The sequence below is a fragment of the Sinocyclocheilus grahami genome, unplaced genomic scaffold, assembly GCF_001515645.1.
Source record: "Sinocyclocheilus grahami isolate Dianchi unplaced genomic scaffold, SAMN03320097.WGS_v1.1 scaffold30.1, whole genome shotgun sequence".
Taxonomy (NCBI): domain Eukaryota; kingdom Metazoa; phylum Chordata; class Actinopteri; order Cypriniformes; family Cyprinidae; genus Sinocyclocheilus; species Sinocyclocheilus grahami.
In genome coordinates, this window is record NW_015505209.1 from 2,429,384 (window position 1) to 2,451,307 (window position 21,924).

The 21,924-nt window shown below is 36.6% G+C and overlaps 1 protein-coding gene and 1 long non-coding RNA gene across 6 annotated transcripts; one reads left to right on the plus strand and one right to left on the minus strand.

Moving 5' to 3' along the window:
• Positions 1-14: 14 nt before the first annotated feature.
• vac14 (vac14 homolog (S. cerevisiae)) lies at positions 15-13,007 on the plus strand. Of its 4 annotated transcripts, none has more exons than XM_016259225.1 (19): positions 15-917; positions 1,262-1,451; positions 1,604-1,771; positions 2,719-2,781; positions 2,869-2,976; positions 3,588-3,697; positions 3,806-3,927; positions 4,004-4,141; positions 4,289-4,432; positions 9,578-9,641; positions 9,858-10,002; positions 10,092-10,157; positions 10,238-10,385; positions 10,494-10,626; positions 10,784-10,958; positions 11,340-11,458; positions 11,859-11,938; positions 12,018-12,168; positions 12,241-13,007. In XM_016259225.1, the coding sequence occupies exons 1-19, from the start codon at positions 814-816 to the stop codon at positions 12,395-12,397; spliced, it is 2,385 nt and encodes a 794-aa protein (XP_016114711.1). In that variant the 5' UTR covers positions 15-813; the 3' UTR covers positions 12,398-13,007. The 4 variants fall into 4 exon arrangements, with proteins under 4 accessions (XP_016114711.1, XP_016114717.1, XP_016114722.1 ...); XM_016259231.1 differs by having other exon boundaries at positions 10,238-10,352; XM_016259236.1 differs by having other exon boundaries at positions 1,301-1,451.
• On the minus strand, positions 5,528-8,300 carry LOC107572843 (uncharacterized). Of its 2 annotated transcripts, none has more exons than XR_001607413.1 (3): positions 8,284-8,300; positions 7,425-7,511; positions 5,528-6,486 (listed from the first exon to the last, which is right to left on the minus strand). It is a non-coding gene; the product is annotated as an uncharacterized lncRNA (long non-coding RNA). The 2 variants fall into 2 exon arrangements; XR_001607412.1 differs by lacking the exon at positions 8,284-8,300 and adding an exon at positions 8,026-8,202.
• Positions 13,008-21,924: the final 8,917 nt, after the last annotated feature.

Genomic DNA, 21,924 nt, shown 5'->3' on the forward strand with positions numbered 1-21,924 from the left:
CAATCACTTCTTTTACAAGACGTTTATGTGGCGGTACCGACGAAAAATAAATAAATAAATAGGCACACATATTCAAAATACATTATCAAACATTTCATGCATGTACATAGCCTGTTATACATTGTTATGGTTACACACCGGCTACATTATAATGATGTGTTAAAATAAATACACATAACACTTGAACTATTATTAAAACCAGTCCTATTCTCAAATGATAGCATTTAACAGCATATTAATATTTTTCTTTAACGTTTCCAAAGAACATGTGACTCGTATGATGTAATCAAAACAAATCCGTTGATCGGCGCTCGATTGATTCAGTTACAGTCGCTGCATGATGTTTGGAGGAAGTCATGTGAGCCGCGACATATGGTAGCTTTGGTCAATTGTTGATATTGAAAAATCATCACCCGCGAGAAAATATTCATCAGGTTTACCTTCTGTTCAGAAATAATCGCGGTTTTCGGTTAGTCGTCTCTAGGGCTTTTATTCTGCTTTGGCAGTAAGTTAGCTGCTCTCATCCTCTGCTCCCCGCTTTCACTTGAGTGTCGCAGACAGCAGGTCATTTAATATCTTATAAGTGATGCTTGTGAGGATTTTAGGGCGTCGTCTTGTCTGTATACAATACAAGTGACGAGCAAAATCTTTTGGATGAAACATTAATACATGTATTCAGTCATACACTAACTGAACTGTCAACTAATGAGACTTTCTCTTTACTCACTAAGCTTTATTCGGAGACCAGTTTGAACAATTCGCAGTTGTGGTTTATGCGTAATTTAAGGGGTTTTTCGGAAATACTTAAAAAAAATGAACACAGAAAAGGATTTTTCTCCATTGACACCAAGCATTGTGAGAGCTCTCAACGACAAACTGTACGAGAAGAGGAAGGTGGCAGCTCTTGAGATTGAAAAGTGAGTCATAATCTGTTGTTTATATTCAAAAATGAGAGGAAATGTTTTCAAATTAGAATATGTGGTATTCATGTGCCTACAACTGCTTTTAGATATGTTTAGTCCTATTTTGCTCCACTGACACTCATACTACAGCGCGTGAATTATAGTTTGACATGCATAGTTAGTTTCTCTCTGTAATAAGTCATTAATCGTTGTTATTTTGCTCAAATGGAGAGCTGGTCATCTGACATGCCACATGATCTCATTAGTCAGGCTTATGATCAATAGCCCATAGTCCAAACAGCACTGAAGTCCAGCTAGTGTTTGAAATGAATTATTAGAATGCTGTGTTTTATTTATAGGCTATTCCATTTACCCGCTTCTTCCCAATCGTCTGTCAGGCTTGTACGGGAATTCGTCGCCCAGAACAACTCTGCACAGATCAGACATGTCATCCAGATACTGGCCACAGAGTTTGCGCTCTCCCAGCACCCTCACAGCCGAAAAGGAGGCCTCATTGGGTTGGCGGCGTGCTCCATTGCCCTGGGAAAAGTATGTGAAATAAATGTGCTAAATACTAACTCAATACACCACTGAATACTTGATTCATTGGTATATTGGCTGCAAGATGTTCAGTATGCTTGAAATTCCAAAGCAAATATGGAGGCTTTGCTTATGTTTATCTTATCTTTTGTACTATTCAGGATTCTGGATCGTACCTGAAAGAACTCATTGATCCGGTTCTTACATGTTTCAATGATTCTGACAGCCGTCTGCGCTACTACGCCTGTGAGGCCCTTTACAATATAGTGAAAGTTGCCAGGGGAGCAGTGCTGCCACACTTTAATGTGCTGTTTGATGGGCTTAGCAAGGTAAACTGATGCCCCTTCATGTCTAGATGCATGCATGAATGGTAGAAATTAATCCCACATGGTATTCCATTCTAGTTTGAAATATTTAGTTGAAATATTTTTTTAGTAATCAATGCCATTTAAAAATTTAAATATAGTAAAATATTTCTTAAGGCTAAAAAGCAGTGTTGTTGTTGTCAACTTTTGGGATATTACGGTTTAACTTTTTTGTTATTTGAAATAAAATGTACATTAACAGATTTTTTTTTTCAGATTGTTGCCAAGGCAACATTTCTTATTTTCATTTAAGTTGATTTAATGTTCTAAAATAATGAGAATTAAAACTGTAAAAAAAAATTTAAAAACTGTATAGACATAATAAAACACAAATGACAAAACAGAAATTACTAAAACTATATTAGCATCTCAGTGGTCTTAAAGTAACACTGACTAAAACTATTAAAAATAGTTTAGTTTACAGTAATTGAAATACAATAAAATATTAGGTTTTATTTTTATTTACGTAATTTAAGAAAAAATTGTAAGAATTGTCAACTTGCCAAAATAATTTTGTTACTAAAACGAATAAATAATTAATTCAAATGAATTAAAGCTATATAGGAATTTTTAAAAAATGAAGTTTTTGAAAAAGAAACTGAAACTAATAAAAATGACAGAAGTTCAAAACAAAAGTACAAAACAAAATGACTGAAAATATTAATAAATACTATAATAGTATATAATACAAAATGTTTTTATTATTTTCTTCTGTTATCTTTTCTAAAATATATATATTTTTAACATATTTCATATGTAAGAGGTGATAACATTTTACCTTTTAACCGTTACTGACATTTTGAACATAATTTTCATTGGAATTGTCATTACACAGTCATTCCTAACTTTTGTATTGTAATTTCCTCTTCCTGTGCCTAAAACTCACCTTACATGTGATCTGTTTTTTACAGCTCGCTGCAGATCCTGATCCAAACGTAAAGAGTGGATCTGAGCTCCTGGATCGGCTTCTTAAGGTGAGTTTGAAATTAGAAAAGTGGATAAAGTTAAAGTTTGGAGGTATCAAATGAAATAATGACTTCTTATGTCCTTTTTATTTTAAGGACATTGTAACAGAGAGCAACAAATTTGACCTAGTGGCTTTTGTCCCGCTGTTGCGTGAGAGGATTTACTCAAACAACCAGTATGCCCGCCAATTCATTATCTCATGGGTGAGTTGAGCACTTTCACCAATCTTTGTTTTATTTTTGCTTTAAATATTTCTATTTAGCTTTATTTTATTTCAGTTTTACTGTTAGTAATTTTAGTACTTCAAATTCAACTTATTTTTAGTGCTGTCAAATGATTAATCACGATTAATCGCATCCAAAATAAAAGTTTTTGTGTACATAATATATATGTGTGTACTGTGTATATTTATTATGTATATATACATACACTCACATACAACATATATTTTGGAAATATTTAAATGCATACATTTATATATTTATATTCTTATATTTTATATTATATATATTTAATATATAAGCACAACATATTTTTCTTAAATATATGCATGCATGTGTTTGTGTATATATATATATATATATATATGTAATAAATATACACAGCATACACACATATATTATGTAAACAAAAAGTTTTATTTTGGATGCGATTAATCGTTAAGTTTTTCATGTTTAGCTTTTTGCCTAATATTTATATTTTATTTTGGCTCTATTTCAGTCACCCGAAAATGTCAAATTGTTTTGTTTTTCATGAACAATAACAACACTGATAATAGTTGCCATTATCATTTTGTGATTTCCTGTGACTCCAGATCCACGTGTTGGAGTCGGTTCCTGATATCAACCTCTTGGATTATCTGCCAGAATTTCTAGACGGACTCTTTCAGATTCTTGGAGACAGCAGCAAAGAGATCAGGCGGATGTATGTCTCATTATCTTTTCCTTTACCTGAGATAGTTTCTCCCTCTTCCTCTTTTCTCTGTTATGTTTTTCTCATTTTTAAAGAGCATTAACAGCTGCTGTTTAATAGGTGTGAGGTGGTTTTGGGGGAATTCCTGAAAGAAATTAAGAAGAATCCGTCCAGTGTCAAATTTGCGGAAATGGCCAACATATTAGTCATCCACTGTCAAGTGTCTGATGAATCAAAGTCGAGTGAGTCAGATTTAAAACTTTGTAGAATTCTTTTTATAGGTAAGTAGTGTAATTCTTTAATTTTGTCTTTCTGCAGCTAACGATCTCATCCAGTTGACGTCGATGACATGGATGAGGGAATTCATTCAGCTTGCTGGAAGAGTGGTACTGCCATATTCCTCTGGCATACTGACAGCAGTGCTGCCTTGCCTTTCCTATGATGACCGCAAAAAGAGTATCCTAAACTGTGGTTGCATATCTAATATAAAATGCATTTGCTGAGAGTATGTTTTGTGTTCAGTGCCATTTAGCTATGTTTTTGAGGTATTGATATTGTCCTGTTAGTATTAGTTGCTACTGCTCCTCAATAAACCATCCCAAGGTACTAAAGAGGCTGCCAGTGCATGTAATCATAGCCTGATGAAGCTTGTGACTCCTGAAGATGATGAAGATGATGAAGAATCACAGACCAAATCGTCCCCTCCGGGCGATGGGACTCCATCTAAGAAAGAGAGTGATCTGAATGGCAAGTTTTTTTTAATTATAATTTTTCTTCTTTATTTTCTTCCAATTTTATTTATTTAAATGTGTGGAAGTAAAATAAAGTGAAAAGGTATGAGAAAAGTGATTGCATTGGCCGGAATCGAACCCGGGCCTCCCGCGTGGCAAAGTGCCAAAATCGTTTGAGGGAGTGAACTGTGCTGCCTAGTGTACAAATGTGGTAATTGCTGAGGAAATTTCCTAGACAGTAAGAGAGATTGGAGTGTGCCACCTAGTGAGCAAATGTGGTAATTACTGAGGAAAGCTCCAAGACAGTAAGAGAGATTGGCTGTGCCACCTAGTGGGCATGTATGGCAACTGCGTTTGAAAGTGCCCTCACTTTGGAAGCCAGGGGGCGACATTAAGATTTCAGGAAGGCATTGGTGGTTCAGTGGTAGAATTCTCGCCTGCCACAGCTGCATAGTTGTAACTCACTGACAGCCAATGAAATTGAAGCATTTCAACAGCTTGCCAAAGGGCAGAAATTATGTCACAGCCAATCAGATTTTTTTCATGTATTTATTTGGACCAGGGTTCGAATCCCAATCACGCAGGTCTAAACCATTATTTCACACAGCTTTATGTTTTTTATAAAACAATTCTAAAATGTAACAATACATTACAGCTGCAAAGTATTTTAAATGTATGTCTTGCCTTTTTGGATTACAAAGCAAAGTATTATGAATAAATGATTAGTATTAAAATAAATACAGTAAAATAATAGTAATATAACATTACATGGTTATATGAAAACATGAATAGTTATATTAAATGGCTTTTGTAATGTAAATAAGAGGCATTTAAATTGAACTCTAATGGAGTAATATTCAAGTATTCAATGAAAATTAAATTAAGTGATGGAATAATTTAAGTCAACACTTAATAAGTTAAATGACCAATTAAGTGTTTCCAGAACCATAGAAACTGTAAAATATTACTCCTATGAAGTAGAACACAGCACTCATGAAGCAATTTATCATTTTCAGTTGTATTTTTATTAAATGCTTTAAGCACTTTTTAAGATTAGTAAATATTGATCCAAAATAATAAAGCAGAAAGAAAAATAGAATTCTGACAATATATACATATAATAATCTCACACTGAAAAATAAACATGCATTTCTTTTTTTTCTGCCCATTTGTTCTCAAAAAATGCAGACTCTTTAAACTCTTTCCAGGTCATCTCTTTCTGCATGCCCTGAGGTTGGTAAATGGAAAAGACTTTAGCAGGGCAATGACCATATTTCCCTGCTACGCCAGGAAAGCCTGTGTGTATGTGAGGACTGTTTGGACCCTGCTTCAGGTCTATTTTACAAAATCTGCACAAGCAACCAACTTGCATTTTTGCTGTCCTCTCTCCTCCACCAGTTTCTTTGTGTCCTCAAGTTCACTCTTAAAAAACTCCATTTCCATAAAGTCTTGGAATGGCATTCTGGGGTTTGTTAGTCCTTAATCACTGGAAGCATTAAAAACCTTTGTGGAACAGTAGAAGTACCTGACAGGGCCTTGCTGATTAAAACAAAAGTGGATAGAGGAACCATCTTTGGCTGTCCACAAGCAAGACAAGTCTTTGTTTGTTTGTTTCTTCTCCTGCTCCGGTTGCTGCTGGCGCTCCATAATACAATTCTCTCAATGGTGTCATGAGTTAGGAGTGTGGTCAGAGCAGGTGCTGGTGGGTTTACATCCACAGGCTTCATTGTTACCACTGGCGCTCTGGTTGTTTTACTACCTGCTTTAAAGACGTTTCTCTGGAGTTGTTTAAGGCTGAACTGGTGTTCAGCAGTTTGGCCAGGTGCTTGTCATACTGTGAAATGTGTAGTTTTGTGGTCGAATGGAGCATGCTGTTTGGATCAGTAGAGGAATTGTGGACCATTGCTGCATAGTCCCGAGGATGTCCTTCTTCCCATGGTGTTTATTAAGCAAGTTGTCAATGGGCTCTGCGTTTGTGGTCCAGTACAAACCCCCTGCCATCAGTCTTCACAGGTCCAGTACGGGTCGCATGCAAGGCCAGCATAGGCAGAGGTGGCATATATGTAGTTCCTATACAGAGGGAAAAAATGTAATCAATTTCTGCATTCTGAAAATTCTGATTGAGCCTCCACATGGGAACCATGAGATGAGGACAGGGAGGGCACAGGCAGTGTACCAGTGGTGTCTGCAACAAGTTGAATATTTAGTTTAATGTGTAAGGAAAAAGGTAAAGTTGAGACCTTTTTAAGACCAAGTAAATCAAATTTGAGGAACAAATGAGGAAAACCACAAATATGTTCTGTAAATGTAAATGTCTGGAGAGAAACACAATGAGTTTGAAAATACAACTTCCAACAGATATTCATAATTTAATTCATTTTACAAAAATGCACTGAAACAGTCCGCTCCCAGCCACTAGAATATGTAAATACAATATATTTTTCTGTACATTCAGATCATGCTGCAAAACAGTGATGTTCTTCCACTGTATTTTTGTCTTGTTTTCCAGTGCAAATGCCTAAAGATTCTTAAATAAAGATACATTTACTGGAGATACAAAATGACATGAAATATGAAGTATTGTTTGAAGTGATTTTGTGATTAAAACTGAACTAGTATCTGCCATTTGGCAAAAAAGTCAACTTAATTTAAAAGGAAGTTTTGACACCTCATTGACAAATATTTGTTATTGTTTTAAGTGTAAACTCAATTTTATTACATTTTTCAAGACTTCATTTTACATTTGCATGTGAAATAAACGTATCTTGATTGAAAGATGTTTAATATTTGTATTGGAAAACAAGACGAAAAACAGAGGAAGAGATTCCTTCACTTTTTGCTATGCATCCAGCATTTAATGCCATCATTTTATGAATTTAAGACTTTCTGCTCTGATTTAAAACTTTCTTAAGGCATTAATTTGTGTACGGGTAAATTAAGACATTTTAAGACTTTAAAACCTGTAGAAACCTTTTGTGTATGGTGTTGTTAATGTGTCAAATATTTACCTGTATCTGTCTGAGGATCTGCTTGGATACCAGGAAAAGATGATAGCAAGGGCATAGGACGTGTACAAACAGTGGCCTCTACAAGAACTACAAAATAGCAATATTACAAAAAGCAATAATTCTATTACAGACACACATGCACACATATACATACATACATACATACATACATTATATATATATATAAATAAACCATAATGTTACTATAGTAAAACTGTAGTAATCCTACTGTACTGTAAATATAATGCCCAATACAATAACAACAATAGTAAATTTATTGTTGTGATTCAACTAAAATGCCATGGCTAAATTATGGTTACTATAGTAAAACCATGGTCAGAAAACATTTTTGAACTGTGGAATACATTTACGTTAGGTTACGTCCATTCATAATTTAGCTTGTAATCAACAGATGACAAACAATACACAGAAACGTAAATTACAGCAATGTTCATAATTTTGCGTGCAAACAAATCAACCTACGATGAACTGTAGTAAATAAAACCCGACAGGTAACGTTTGGAAACGAACAAAGTTTACTAATGTGATTTCAGCATTAACGGTTACAAAACGTAAACTGATCTCACATAAAGTATTTTACCTTTGATAGATGCGCTGGGAATGCGTTTAATTAAACTACCGAGGCAGATCGCCGCTGTGTGTTTTCTTCTTCTTCTTCTGCGAATTCAAATTTCCCGGGGTGCCAAAACATGGAAGAGCGCCACGAGAGCTCTAGCGGCCGAAAGTATATTGCATCCGTAGTGGTTTAGCACTACCATTGAGATGAATGGGAAACGGTTTAGGGCCGTTTAGCTAAAGAATCCCCGGGTTCGATTCCCGGCCAATGCATCCACACAACCTTTGATAGATGCGCTGGGAATGCGTTTAATTAAACTACCGAGGCAGATCGCCGCTGTGTGTTTTCTTCTTCTTCTTCTGCGAATTCAAATTTCCCGGGGTGCCAAAACATGGAAGAGCGCCACGAGAGCTCTAGCGGCCGAAAGTATATTGCATCCGTAGTGGTTTAGCACTACCATTGAGAATGAATGGGAAACGGTTTAGGGCCGTTTAGCTAAAGAATCCCCGGGTTCGATTCCCGGCCAATGCATCCACACTTTTTTCCTGTTGCACATTTTCGAAATATCTTGCTTATTCACACTAACGTTGAAATGTTTGTGGTCAGTATGATTTTTTTTCTAAATAAATTAATTCTTGTATTCAGCAAAAATGTGTCCAATTGCTCAATAGAGACAGTAAACATATTGTTAAAAAACAAATCTATTTCCAATAAATGCTGTTTTTTTAACGTTCTATTCATTAGAGAATTGTGTGTCATAAAATATTAAGCAGCACATTTTTTTTCAACATAAAAAACAAATGTTTCTTCAGCACCAAATCATTCTTCTTTATGCACAATCAGCTTGTAACACTCCAAAGAGAAAGGAAAACTTGAAATCACATCATATGACCCCTTTAATGATCATGTAACACTGAAGACGAGTAATGGCAGCTGACAGTGTGTGTGTGTGTGTGTGTGTATGTGTGTGATCTTGGTCATACATTTTACTGACCCTGAAGCAATTGTTTCCACATTGTTTTCTAAATGCAAGTGCCAAATAAAGTGCTTTTGCTTTCGCCTAGAAACACACAGCGTCTCCCTGACATGGCTGCTTCAACACTAACTGCTGTTACTGAAACCACGCCTTCTTTCTTTGCGTGAACATTTGGGTGCATTATGCAAATATTTCCACATAGTGAGGTAGATATGTGGGGGCGTGTTAGAACGAGCCGTTTTAGGGGGGCGTGGCAGAGTCTTAACTTTGATAAAGAATATCTCTTTGGTTTTGAGACTTTAGTCTTTGCAACTTCAGGGATCTTATCTATGCACAACCAGCTTGTAACACTCCAAAGAGAAAGGAAAACTTGAAATCACATCATATGACCCCTTTAAGGATCATGTAACACTGAAGACGAGTAATGGCAGCTGACAGTGTGTGTGTGTGTGTGTGTGTGTGTATGTGTGTGATCTTGGTCATACATTTTACTGACCCTGAAGCAATTGTTTCCACATTGTTTTCTAAATGCAAGTGTCCTGAAAATTAATTTGAAAACCTTTGCCTGCTTTGATTTTATATCTCTGTTTTTGGTTATAGATTCCCTAAATGAGTCTCAGGAGTCAGTAGGCTTCAGCAACATCTCCTTCTTCACTCCAGCAAGGTACGTTTTGACAGTCACTGACACAACAACACTTTGTCTTTCTGTTTTCTGATGTTACACACTAAACACAGTAAAATAACTCATTAATGAACATGAATTCTAAGTAGAAGAGTCAACCATTAGCTGTTACTAAATGTCTACCTAAGTGTCTAGTTAAAATATCAGAAGCTATTTAAGGATTTCTACAGGATCTCTGATTTACTCTGTGCTGTGTAGTTCTGACAGGTCTGCTGTAACTCTGGATCTGGATGGCATAGTGCAAGTACTGGACAGACATTTACACGATTCATCCACCGGAATGATGACTCGCATCGCTGTGTTGAAGTGGTTGTACCATTTGTACATCAAGACCCCTCGCAAGGTTTCTATAGATGGTATTTTAAATGTGCAGTTTCAATGCTAAAAAGTACAGTGCTAAACGTGTTTTATTCCACTTTATCTCCATGCCAGATGTTCAAGCACACAGATAGTTTGTTCCCCATGTTACTGAAGACACTATCAGACGAATCTGATGAAGTAAGTCATCATATTTTCCCAATCATCTCAGTGCAGGTCTACCAGACGCAGCAATTTTAAAGAACAAATCTCTCTCATAGGTGATTTTAAAAGACTTGGAGGTTTTAGCAGAAATTGCATCATCACCTGCTGGTCAGACGGACACGTCTGGGTTGTGCGACAGCTCGGATAGCAAAACAGAGCTTCATATTCCAGGTGGGGTCAGAGATGGACAGCCAGTGGTGGTTGGTGGGTAACAATTCCTGATTCTCTTTATATCTGTTTATATACCAGGAAAGAAAATTATTAACAGAATGCTGTGAACATGAAATCAAACAAGCTCTTTTTATTTGACAGGTTCAAAGGTGACAGATTTATCTCCATCGACTCCCAGCATGAATTCATACTTCTACAAGTTCATGATTAATTTGCTCAAGCGCTTCAGTTTAGAGAGGAAGCTTCTAGAAATGAGAGGGGCTTTCATTATCAGGTAAAACTATCCTAGCTCCTTTATTGAAGACTACTGTAGTTCCTCAATGGTTTAAACCTAGTAAAATTGTAGTAATCCAAGTAGAAACATCTGTAAATCTGAGTATACAAATAGATTCAACAGATTTTGTCAGTAAGTTTCGTCTACTTCTCAACAGGCAGCTGTGTCTCCTCCTGCATGCGGAGAACGTATTTCACTCTATGGCGGACATCTTACTCAAGGAGGAAGATCTGAAGTTTGCCTCCACCATGGTGCAGACACTTAACACTATTCTGCTTACCTCAGCTGAACTCTTCCAGCTGCGGAACCAGCTCAAGGACTTGCGCACACAGGTAACATCTGCTTTGAGGACTAGGATCTTAAGAACAGACTCATAAAATCCAGGACGATTGTTTCTACTTGAGGTTTTGCATCTGTGCTCATGGCTTATGGTTTAAATATATTATTAGAAATTTTTGCAGACAGTCACTTGTAATTACACTTTTTAAAATACAAACATATAAAACTTACATTTTAACAAATAAACATTAAAAAAAAGAAAATGTCATGAAAATAATAAATGAACAAAATGTTTTTAAATACCCCACCCAAAAACTTAACCCATAAGTGCTAGCCAGTGGTAAAAGTAGGTACTGAAGGCATAATAAACCTATTAATCACAAGTTATCTGTGCTCATTATCACTGTTTTATGTTTCTACTTTTTACCCATCAGGAAAGCTGTGCTCTTTTCTGCTGCCTCTATCGCTCTTGGTGTCACAATCCAGTGGCCACTGTGTCGCTCTGCTTCCTGACACAGAACTATCAGCATGCCTATGACCTCATCCAGAAATTGTATCCTTGCTGTAAAGAGTTTATAATGTATAAGACTGACTCAATATTCTTTATGCTAGTGCTAAAAAAAAGATGTGCTGCTTAATATTTTTGTGGAATCACTGATACATTGACAAGTCAAATAAATAGCATTGATCATTGATAAGTCAAATAAATAGCATTTATTTGAAATATAAATCTTTTGTAACTATATAAATGTCTTTACTGTCACTCAATGTAATGTGTCCTTGCTAAATAAGAGTTCTCTGTAATCTAATGTGTAAAATATTTACAAAAAATCTTTGAGTAATCACAAACTACTGTAGAAGTAATTGAATTTAATTGATCAAAATGTGCCCGTACTCTAGAAATATATATATTTTTAAAAAATGACAAAAACACCTTGATTTGAGCTGATCAGTGGAGACCTGGAGGTAACTGTGGACTTCCTCATGGAGGTGGATAAACTTGTGCAGCTAATCGAGAGCCCCATCTTCACCTGTGAGTCCCATTCATCCACCACATAAAAGTGTTGAGTATCATTTTCAGCTCTCCACACTAACACTCATTCTCTTTGCAGACCTTCGTCTGCAGCTACTGGATGTAGAGCATAACCCGTATCTCATCAAGGCTCTGTACGGCCTGCTGATGTTGCTTCCTCAGAGTCAGGCTTTCCAGCTGCTTTCACATCGGCTCAGCTGTGTGCCAAACCCTGAACTCATGAGGACCGTGTAAGTTCTCATGCGCTCTAAACAGTCTGACATCAGTCTGACTGGATATTCTCAACTGCTTTATTTTTTCAGGGAAGACCCAAAGGCACCCGTCAAAGACAAACGATTAGCCCAGCCACACATCGACTACAGTGAACTGCTCCAGCACTTCGACAGAGTCCAGAGCAAACACCTGGAAGTGAGGCATCAGAGGGCGGGACGCTCTGAGCACCCAGACAGGAAGTTGTAAAGGTCACATACAGGATGAGATTACGCAGCCTTTGTCTGAAAAGACTGGAACCTCAGCAGGACCTGTAGTGGGCATCTACGTGTCACCTTATTCAGTTTTTAATGTATTCAAGCTACTATAGGCATGAGGGACTTCAATGTGCTTTATTTTTTATACTACGTGAAGTGCTTTATATTCAGGTGCTGGAGTTGATGTAGTATGTACATACTTGGACATAATTGGACTAGGTCATCTGTTACAGATTAAGGGCCAATGGTTATATCATTCCCAACTGACTGGTTTAATATAACCCTCCCCAAACCATTTGTACAAAACACCTTGCACGTAGCCCTGGATGTTTATTAGGAATTTTTATCTAAAACTTGATGTCTTTTCATGACAAGTACTGTAAATGAGTCTTTAATGGACATTTGTCTTTTTTGTACTGCGATTTTATCTCTCACAAACCACAACCAACAATATTCACTCTTTCCTCAGCATTCCCTTAGGAGTCTGCTTGTCCTGATCACATTTTCACACGTTAACATATTCATTCTTGGCCTTATGTACATGCAAGCCGTTTCTTTGTAATGTGAAGACAAAGTTACAATAAAGTGGACCATGATCATTATGTAGTTTTTGTTTGTTTTCTTGAATCACATGCTGCTTATCAGCATGAGAACCCCAGAAGCTCACTTTTTACAATCCAGCAGATGGCGCTATTCTATTACTTTCACTAAGAAAACGTATTGGCTGTGGCTGAGAGAGAAAACGCTTAATTTCTTACCAAAAATCACTAGACGCTTCTTTTTAAATGACTGAATTTCGCTATAGATAACCCAAAGTCGAAATGTGAAGTTATACATACCGTTTATGAGGAATTTACAGTTACATTTTTTACATTCCTAAAATTCTTTCTCCGTACTTCTCGTTAGAATAGTGGTAAGTCATCGGGCGGGAGACCGGGGGTCGATTCCCCGACGAGAAGAGCATGTTTTGGTTTTTCTGAACGTCTGTCTGCGTCCATAATGTATGCGAGAGCTCATTCCTTCTGATGGCTTAAAATGTATGAAATGACGAGCTTTTGGTAATTCAAATTGAAAATCTTACATAATAGTTATTTTATTCAATAGAAAACAGCTCTTTTAGTGGAGAGGGTGGAAGATAAGCACGGTTTATGATTTATGCACTGCTTGATTAAATTGAAAGAAACACGACGCAGGGAAACAAGCTCGCAACAGCGCCATGAAATTCGCGTGTGGCCAAAAATATAACGCATCGGTAGTGATTAGCACTATCATAGAGAATGAATGTGATCAGTTTAGGGAAGATAAGCGTTTAAAGGGTTCATATCTATAAAGAATATCTCTTTGGATTTGAGACTTTAGTCTTTGCAACTTTACAGATCTTCTTTATGCACCAAGAGCTTGTAACACTCCAAAGAGAAAGGAAAAATTGAAATCATATGACCACTTTAATGTTCAAAAAACACATAATTTACTGTGCATTATTGTAGTTCCTTTATGCTCCGCCTCTCAAACGCATCGTTTTCTACAAAAAAAACCCTCCTTCCGATAAGCACAGTCTGCTCTGATTGGCCAGCTGACCCAGTGCATTGTGATTGGCCCAACACCACAAGCACGCATCGGAAATGTAACGCCCCTTTCCATAATCGCGAGCTTCAGCTATGAACATAAATGTAAAGACAGTACATAATGTCCTTAGTTTTACCATCAGTTGAAGCCCAAAAGGGGAACACAGTCGCGTGACAGACACAGTGATGATGCTCGTATGTATTTGCAGTACACAAGCTGCGATTAAGAAATCTGACTCCACTGTGAGTGACACTGTCTTCTCTCTCACTCACTCACACACACACACACACACACACACACACACGACGCAATACTCTACATGGCCCAAAACTCCGCATTTGAACAGTCAATAGCAAATACTTAAACCATTCAGAAAACATACTTACAGTAGCTGATTCAGAATAAGCGGCAGATTGTCATAGCAAAGTCGGAATTTACCCTTTTTTTTTTAGAAATAGCCTTTGCACAGCCAGCCTTGTAGCGTGCAAAGTTTGTAGCCTTGAAAGTTGAAAGCTAACCTCTCCTAGGTTCACAAAACTGTCATCCATAAAATGTGTTGCACAAATTCAAACATCTGGGTTGTGCTGTTCTGTTGTAAATAAATCTTAACCAATGATCCTCATTGCATTTATGCTATATTTTAATTTTACACAGGAAAATTATTAAAATTTATTTTATTATATTAATTTATTCATTTTTGATTACCATTTTGTAAAGTAGACTAAGTCAATGGCTAATGTTATAAATGCTTTTTAACTATTTAGTCTATAACAGAGACCTATTGACATTTTTTTTAGCTTTTAAAACAAATATATATGCCTGCACTAGTGACACGAGAACACTGAAACTGCCCTGTTTGTCTGAAGTAGACATGAAGATCAGCCCATCTGCTTTTGAAACTTCTCTCTTTCTCTTGCCCTTTGATCACAGATTCTTTTGAACGTTCTCCATTCCACACGAAACATCACACTTCACATTAAACATAACACCTCTCAAGTCCTCTTTGTGCAGATTCATCCACACACTGAACAAAGTTTGGCCTAAAATGAAGTACCATGTCTATTTCCATGGCATAGATGATTATATGCTCTATGATCAAACACATTTTTAGTATTTTATCCTAATATCTCACATAGGCCTGTGCATTCTGGAGAAAAGCTGTATGCAAATATACATTTTTGGGTGAACTATTTTTTAGGAGTACTGATTGATAAGGTGTGGGGTTTTTTTTTATCCAAAACTTTCACCTCCACCATTATGACTTTAATAAGATAAGAAACCATGTATCATGCTCACCGATCAACTTCAAGATTAGTGGCGCAGATGTTCACAGCAATATTTGGAGTGTCTACACAGCCAGAATAGTAAACAGAAAAATAATGAAAAGTTCAGTAGTGCACCAGAGAGAATGTCTCTATAGAGCCGAACAGTGTAAATGGTTTGATAAAACATTTATTCGTTTACTGAAGTCATTCACTCCTTGTGGAGACTGTTACGCATACGATGTTATGTTTTCTGTTTGCTCTGTGAGGTTTAATTGGCTCGCTAGGGGTTTTGCTCACACCCTGATTCTCTCTTGGGACATTGTATGGGTAATATGCACTCCCTTACAAACTTCAAAAAGGAAAGGGAAAATACAAAAAACTTGGAGCGAACACTTGATCAGGCTTAGCTCTCCGAAAGCTTCTCACTTGTCTGATTTTCAGCCAAACTTTGGTTCATTTTGGAAGCGGTTGTGCTTTGATAAAACTGTGGACATAAGACAAACGGGTGAATGAGAAAACACTGCTATTCACTAGAGGGCTATCAGTGATACTGGATTAATAATAGATTGTAGGAGATGATCTATGCAGCATGCAACTGTGCTTTGTCTGTGCCTTTGCTTGGTTCAGATTGCCTCAAGGCTTGCTGTCCTAGCTGAGCAAAAAACTTCAGATATTCATCATTTCCCACTCCTCAGGCTGTCAGACGCATCTTGTTGAGTTTCAGCAACACTCGCAGACTGCATTTAATCAGATCTTCTGGTAAAAAAGATTGAGCTATTGAAGCTAAATGATAAAAAAAGAATGAAATCTGGATCTAGCCTGCTGTGTTCAAGATGTCAAGGTTTATCTGCTCACCCTATTGGTAAGATGATATAACTACATTATTCTGGAAAAAAAGAATCTTTCTCCTTTGACAGTCATTAAAAAGTAGCCCTGTATCCTGACTAAATATATATATTTCTAAATAAGTTTTATTAAAAATGGTATAGCTAAGTAGCTCTAAAAAGTATTAAAGAGATAGTTCACTCAAAAAGAAAAGTTTTTGCCATACTATGGTTACCAACGTTCTTCAAAATATCATCTTTTTATGCTCAAGAGAAGAAAGAAACTCATACAAATGTTTAGTTCATGGCTGAGATAGGGATAAACTTGATTCAACAGTTTTTATGGTGTATACTTTGGGGCAGAACTTACTGAACAGACAAACACAAACACAAACACACGCTTTACACAGCTGTAGCTGAATTTCCACAAAGGTAACTCTCAAAAACTTAACCGTTTGTTTCAGTTGTTTGATGGTGAATATCCACTTCATCCAATGTTGTTTGTTCTCTGTATTCTTAAGTATTTATACTGTTTGTTTTACTGAGAAAACGCTTCAGATGATTAATTTAGCGATTTGTACAAATATGAATCATTTCAAACCGTTTTGCGTTTTGCACTGAAAAGATAGTTCTGACTCAAAAGAATGATTAATTTACAAATGATTGGCACGGCTAGTTCAGTCGAATTTAAGGCGCATACACATAGATGGCACAATCCAACAGGTACTAACTCAATTTGACATAATGACATCATCATTCACATGGCTCAGCTGATTGCTTTCTTTTTGTATCAGTAGCCAATGAGCTTGCTGCTCAACATTCAAATACACAGTTGCAGCACGCTTCAGAAACCCTCCACCTTCCCCAGCTCCACCTGTATAGATCTGCTACGGGGTGATTGCATGTATGTTATTTGGGGGTTATTTCACATGTTATACGTGCAGCAGCAATTTTTCTTATATGCTCACAGCGACATGTCTGTGGATGTATTCGCAGTAGCAAGTCTCGGTACTTGCTCTGCCCCAGCAGCAGCGTAGCAGATCTATTCTGCCAAGACCAAACATATTAACATTGTCATGTACAATACCATGCTAAACTCTCAGAGAGTTATCATGACAGAACTACTGAAATACTCACTTGGAAAATGTTTCATAAGTCAGTCGGAGCACTCATGGTTAGCTGCAGAAGCCACTGCAAACTCGCTCCTCAAATAACTTAATTTAATCCAGTGTCATTTCTGCTAGCAATAATAATTTGAATGTCACACTTTGAGACAATCTTAGGGGCGTCACCCACCCCAGCACCCTACTAAATCCAGCCCTGAATAGCATTATACTACCAGCCTCTCTTGGCGAACTTTCCTTTCAAACTTTATGTTCCCCACACACAGGCTCATAAGTTCTTGTTAAACCTCACCTTTGGAGGTGAGATTGTTCAGCTATAAAATGAGCGCAGGAAGTCATGACCCATTTCCTCCAAATCCCATAAAGAGGCTGACGATAGGAGACATGCTTAAAGAAAGGCAGTTGTTCTCTGTCCAGGCCTGAGATGATTAATAGGCAACAATCTCTTACTTTGTCTGAATGAAAATCGGTGTATATTGCTTTCCAGGATCCTCTCACTGTGAATAAGTCCTTATATATGAGTATGCCTGTGAAGGTCCTGGGGGCTTTTGCTTTGTACAGATATGACAAATGACCCTGTAGCCAGTTCCCACTTTCCTTGCTGCCCTCAGGCAAACGTTTTGTTGCTTTCTGCGCAGAGTTATGCAATATTTGTTTATTTCCAGATCAATAATCCCACCTAAAAAATATTGCATCGTGCATCATTCAAATTAATACTGTTTGTATCATGTCTTTTTAAATTTTCATGATTAATTTGAGAGCACACAATAAATAAATCAGAACTTTTACAATGCGTATGAAGTCATATGCTAGTGTACTCCTAAACATTACATTTTCAGAGTTCATATTTTCTTATTTAGAAACGTGGTCTTTCTTTTCTGGGAAACTGGATCAAAAATACTGATGACTCATCCTGTACTATACAATGTTTTGTCTAATAAAATGCTCTAAAATTATAATGTTCCTCCCCCTTAATGTAGGCTATTGGCTATTTAAAAAGAAAGAAAAAAAGAAGGAAGGAAAGAAAGAAAAGAAAATATAACTCACTGATCACTGAGTGCGGCTTTACTTCTGCTTCCTTTCACAGCTGAGAAATCTGGGAAATTGAAATAACCACCTTTGAGTCACCTCAATACAAGTGGTATGAAGTTTCTGCCTTATAAATAAGAGTTCAAATGAATGGCGACCTGTGTTGAGGAGTTCACCCAAAAAACGAAAATACTGTTATTATTTTCTCACCCTCATGTTGTTCCAAACCTGTTTGCCTTTCTTAAAGCAGTGCAAGACTCTTCCTAACTTATACTTTTGTATTTCACAGATGAAAGAAAGTAAAATAAATAATAAATAATGACAAAAGTTTCATTTTCAAGTGAGCTACCCCTTTAAATGTGTATTTGTGCTATCTTTATTAAAGTTTTGACTTCCTCTCAACACAGTCCCTGAATAAAGCAGTCAAAGATCCTCTTGCAGCAGTCTCTTAAATCATGTGCTTTGTAAATGACAGAAAATGATTACATTTCTTGCCAGGCGTGGCACTGCATTTTCACCCTGCTCTGAAATACTAATCATACTGACTCAATGATGGAGAGTTTTGTCTAGGCTAGCAGTTTCATAAATCATATAGTTCCTTCAGTGATCAATAAACAATTATTTATAGAGATGTGGGGAAATACATTCATGGCAAACTGCGGATGGTTCTGTTGCTTCCTGTCCAATAGAAATATCTTGTGCCAGAGATGGTTTGCAGACAGATTTTCTCCTCACTATTTGCAGTATTCACCCTTTTTGTGGCAGACACTCCGTTATTTCAGACAAACACACCATCATTTGTTTGGACTGCATTCTCAAGATTGGTTCCTGCCTCTCAGTGGAGACAAATGATTGTGTTCTTTCTTCTGACAAGCAGTCAATACTTCATTTTGTTACATCTCTTGGAGCTCCTCTTAGACTTACAAGCTTTTTTGGGGTAAAGCAGTATTTTGCAGTAGACCTAATAGATTCAGCATGTATTTTCACCATTTAGTAAACTGAGGGTTGTTTAAGACTAAAATCACAAGATAAACATGGGCAAATAAAGATTAGAAGTAAAATCCCGAAGTAGCTGAAGTTGTCCGCACACTGGAAAAATATAATCAGACCAAAAAAGGTCCATCAAAAATATGTTTTATTTTCCATTTGCAAAAGTGAAAAAGTGGCAAAAGCACTTTGAGCACACAGAATTCTTGTTTGATGAAGTAAAATCCCCACTAAACTCTTGTTGCATGTTAAATAATACTTAAGTTTGACAAAATATAGCTCACCTGAAAATGAAACTTTGTCGTTACTTACTCATCATCATATAGTTTCAAACCTGGTTTTCTTCTGTGCAAGGCAGAAGTAAAAATTTTGATTAGAATGGGCACATTTTCTGGAAGTAGGCCTAAGCAAAATTTCCTTTTCATTAATAAAAAAAACTGTCCATCAAAGACTAAACATTCAATATCAATTAGAGTTACCGATAATTCAAGCGTGTGGTAACAAATAAAACAACCCAAAAATACAACGGTGAAATGTCGTCACACTGCTTTTTCACGACTCAGAATAGATTTAGCTAGTGTTTAAACATTTTATAGCCGCTTATAGCCAAAATGGTATCAACATTTACAATAAAAAATACCAAAATACATCATTATAGTAACTTACCTTTTGCCTCAGTCAAATCCTCCACATGTGCAAGATCTAATGATATTATGATATACTGTATATGAATCATCTGTGAATTTGTGAACCAGTTCAACAGATTCAAAAGAATCATTCTTCACGAATCGGACATTACCATCGCAACATGTCGGCTTGTTCAACGAAAAAGGAATGTTTTGTTCTGGAATGTATAGAGTAAAATGTAAGATATTGCTTTGAAATATAGGGAAGTAAATGTTCTCAAAATGAAAATGGGGGGGCAAGTAAGTGTAAACAAAACGTAGCCTAGGCTACCATGTGTTCCACATGATTGAGGATATCCGCAGATGGATCATATAACCACAATAGTGGATCCTGGACTCCGTGCCAGCAGACTGCAATTACAAAACTCTGAGTCCCATGCTGAGGCAAGTCAATGGATTTCTAGGAGTTTCATTTCCACAATTCACCCCTGCAACGCATTCAATCTTCACATTGTGGTGTTCTCTACAGAGAGATTTAAATAGGAACGCTGACATGATTCCCCAGTGGTGATGCACTAGATAATGAAATGGAGCGAATGCCCTTGAAAACAGATTTTTTTATTAAGGGGAAATAAAAAACCTTTTGTTCCAGGTGCATTCATGAGCTTCACTTCAGCATTGAAAGGACGGGACATTTGTCAGGAAAGAAGCTGAATATATTTCTAGGCTTGATTGGTTTAGGAACCTAATCATGACATCAGCTCAAACTGAAGAAGAAGGTCAAGAGAAGTTTTTATCACAGAAATGTGTTTACTAAAAACAATTCAGCAAAGAGGAAATGAAAAACACGATAGTCAAATATGGTCAAATAAAGGCATGACATCAATTTTTCTTCCTTATATCGCTATTTTGGCCAAGGAACACTGAGACAAAAGTTTCCTTCACTCTCCTTTGGAATTCGTGGCCCATCTGAGGTGTTATTTCGAGGTATGATACTTGCAACTGCAGTGAGGAAAAAGACAGCATTTGTTCTCTGTAAACAGACACGTCTCGCCAACTCTCCAGGTTAAGAGGACGACTATAGCTTGCTGAAAAGTCTCAAAGAAAAGGACAAAACTGGCACTGGTTCAACCAGGTGCAAGAGAACTTTTCGCTTTCTCCAGTCTCAGCTTTTCTGGCACATGATCTTCAGTGACTACTCAGCAATGTTCTCTCACAGGTTTAGTCTTGTTGATGTGAAAAGAAATCACAAAAGTACACTGTTAAAAGAAATAATGTCGATGTGGACATAAATAGCTGGAATACAAACATACTGTATGTGATAATCATTCATCTTGTTCTGCATGATGTATTATGCATTGCTGCAATTTATAAAAATCGATTTGTTTTATTACCTTTGTTACTAAGAGGTAAAGAAACTGCATACTTCTTTGAGTTCTTTTGAATAAGTAATTGCTTAATGACCATTAAAAAGGTAAGTTCTATATAGTATGAATGTGTGTAGTATGAATGTAATCTGTACATTCATTATGTTGTCATTGTCATGTGATCTACAGTGTCAATTGCGTTGCTTCACTGCCACTCACAAATTCTCTCCTATCTATGGCCTTGTGGGATATAGTAACCATTGGATGCACACTTCAGAATCTTGCTGGAAATAGGTTTTATGAATAGTTTCAGTATTAATACAGTATTTTTATTAAGTATGAATACAATAGAAGACTGTTAATGTTTCCTTTTTATGATGAACGTAGTATGCCAAAATGATATTCATACTTCACACACTCTCTAAGTAAGTATTTATTCAAAAGAAGTACTTACTCTCAGAGAGTGTGTGATTGTGGATGTAGCCTCACTGCTTCAATTAGTGACAGTCAAGTTCACAAATCACTGAACTGTCTAGTAGTCCATCTTAAAAAGATTAAAAAAAACAAAATATGAGCTTGAGTGTCTTGACTCCTAACAATTTCTATTTATTAGTTATAATAAACAGATTTTTGAGCAACAGGATGCAAAATATATATATATATACAGTATATACACACGCACACATACATACATACATACATACATACACACATTGCAAAACAATAATAAA